The sequence below is a fragment of the Pavona decussata genome, unplaced genomic scaffold (genome assembly GCF_977016875.1).
Source record: "Pavona decussata unplaced genomic scaffold, jaPavDecu1.1 SCAFFOLD_381, whole genome shotgun sequence".
NCBI lineage: Eukaryota > Metazoa > Cnidaria > Anthozoa > Scleractinia > Agariciidae > Pavona > Pavona decussata.
Genome location: NW_028145755.1, coordinates 2,110,468 through 2,112,685, shown reverse-complemented (window position 1 = coordinate 2,112,685; position 2,218 = coordinate 2,110,468). Strand labels below are relative to the sequence as shown.

Below are 2,218 nucleotides of genomic sequence, written 5' to 3'. Positions count from 1 at the left end.
GTTGAGTCCAAAGCAACCCCAAGATAAAACATATATGCCAGCCCTGTAGACTTTCAAATAGTCCATTTTTGGTATAGCCATTGTCAGATGGAATTGTCAACTTTGTTGCTAGAAGTAAAGGTTTAGCTATACATAAACAAGTGAAAAGAAACGATAAAACCAAACAACGTTTCGGAGTCGTTATGACGCCATTATCAAGTTCGAAGTGATAGAAATAAATAAAGGCAATGTCAGAAATAGTTCACCAAACAATTAACATAATGTCTGAATATATAATGTCACGCAAATAGTTTAGCTTGAATTAAGTCTGAATGGACATTGAGAGATGGTGTTAACTCTCTAATTAGCAACATTTCATAAACTAAGCAATCGAACTTATTCATGCACTTCTTAAGGACAGAAAAACATCTGTCATGGTCTTTAGGGACATTACGGTGTTTGTTAAGAAGATGCTTGCCAATGGAAGAAGATTGGTATTTATGCTCGACCATGCGCTGGTGTAAATGCCTAACAGCTAGGCATTTACACCAGCAAGCAAAGGAGCAAAGACATTTGAAGCTTGTTTTTCTGAGCTTTGCTTGACTATCAATCAATCAAGATATGGATTGCAGTCTAAGAAAACTGAAAATACCAGAGACAAAACCAAGCTTAAAGCTCTGTTCAGACTTCATGTCCATGCCTGGTTCTTGGGCACAGGCACTTCTCTGAACATAGCTTTTTGTCAATAGCCCAAACAAAAATCTGGGCACCACACCCAGGCACGGGTACTGTTCCTGGGCATGGACACTGGTCTGAACAGGATTTTGTCAGTTCCACACTTTTACTGATGCCTCCCTAAGATACAGTAAAGAAAATGGCGGGCACTAAATAATAATTATAATTATCAATTTATATAGTGCTTTTTATATGATATTCAAAAGCGCTTACAATATAAAAACGAAAAATTTAGTCAAAATCAATAAAATATAAAATTTACAAATAATCAATCAAGCAATAAAGTAAGAAATAAAATAAACAAAGTAGGGAATAATCAGATGTCATATGCTTTTTTAAACAAAAATGTCTTCAGTGTCTAAATTGACAAATGAGAATGATTTCTCCTTAGTTGGGCACCAAGGAGCAGAACAACATCCTTTTCAGTGTCTGGGCACAGGGCCCTGGCACACGTGCCTTATCTGCACAGGGCCTTAGTCTCTTTCTCACTTGAAATGGGTACTTTTTTTAAAAACATTCAGAACAGGTTTGTTTCTTTGAGGCAAAGTTTGCTTCTACTACATTATATTTTATGTTGTATCTGTACACAAATAATTTTTGTATGGGGTCAACATTTGCAAATATTCAACAGACACCCTTACAGGGTCATCCCCTGCAGTGCTACCGTGCCGCATCACCTTATTATTGAAGATCTGTAAAACACAGTGTTTTTGTCACAGCACCTGAGAAATTATTAACTTTTGCTGTTCAACTTTTTCTGATCCTCAAGTTCTTGTTTAAAACCTAAGCATAGTTCAGTGTTTATTGCTGAATCCCTGCTGCAGCATTTCTTCATGGACTCAATCACTTGTCGGCATCTGTCTTCTTGGTAGTTATATTCTAGCAAAAAAGGAGAATCCACTTTTAATTTGTGAACAGTGAACTAATATTAGTCTTATGGTACATTTCGAGGTCTTGAAAACAGCCCATGAACCTACCTTGAAGACACTTTTGAATAGCACAAGCTTCTTTCTGACAGGGCAACCTTTTACCACCGGACATTCCACTCGTAGATCTCCTCTCTTATTCCTTCTGTAACTTGAGTACTTGGATTTTCCACGCGAAATTTTAATAAAGAACTTGAAGGTGCCACAAAGTTGTCTGGACCGCCATGTTGACCGAGAGGTTTTAACTGGGACCTGGGCCTTCCTACCTGAGAAACCTCGTTTTGGCTCCTAAGAAGTTTTACGCGCAAACGAGGCTCCAATGACTTCCAAGGGATGTTTGTGTAGGATACAAGTTGTTTGCAAAAAATTTGCATCCCATCTTTAGCCTGATTAGCATGTTTGCTGATAAACCTTCATCTGGAGGTCAGATTTTTAAACAAGCCCTCCCCTTCTTCTTAAGTTATACATGCACTTCAAAATTCAGGCATACACGCAGGTAAAACATTAATTGTGGCTGTAATAGCATTACCCCAGCCAACCAGAATTCACCCATAAAATGGTATGCTGTTATCTGCTGT

The 2,218-nt window shown here is 37.9% G+C and overlaps 1 protein-coding gene across 1 annotated transcript; it reads right to left on the bottom strand.

Annotated features, from left to right (window-relative positions):
• Positions 1-801: 801 nt before the first annotated feature.
• LOC146452067 (cx9C motif-containing protein 4-like) lies at positions 802-1,875 on the bottom strand. Its single transcript, XM_085098348.1, has 2 exons — positions 1,692-1,875; positions 802-1,593 (listed from the first exon to the last, which is right to left on the bottom strand). The coding sequence occupies exons 1-2, from the start codon at positions 1,753-1,755 to the stop codon at positions 1,448-1,450; spliced, it is 210 nt and encodes a 69-aa protein (XP_084954474.1). The 5' UTR covers positions 1,756-1,875; the 3' UTR covers positions 802-1,447.
• Positions 1,876-2,218: the final 343 nt, after the last annotated feature.

What these genes read in the sequence shown, in the direction of transcription:
- LOC146452067 (XM_085098348.1), bottom strand. Translation starts at nt 1,755, where the DNA reads ATGTCCGGTGGTAAAAGGTTGCCCTGTCAGAAAGAAGCTTGTGCTATT. An exon ending in TATTCAAAAGTGTCTTCAAG is followed by an intron (nt 1,594 to 1,691) that starts GTAGGTTCATGG and finishes CTTTTTTGCTAG; the next exon opens with AATATAACTACCAAGAAGAC.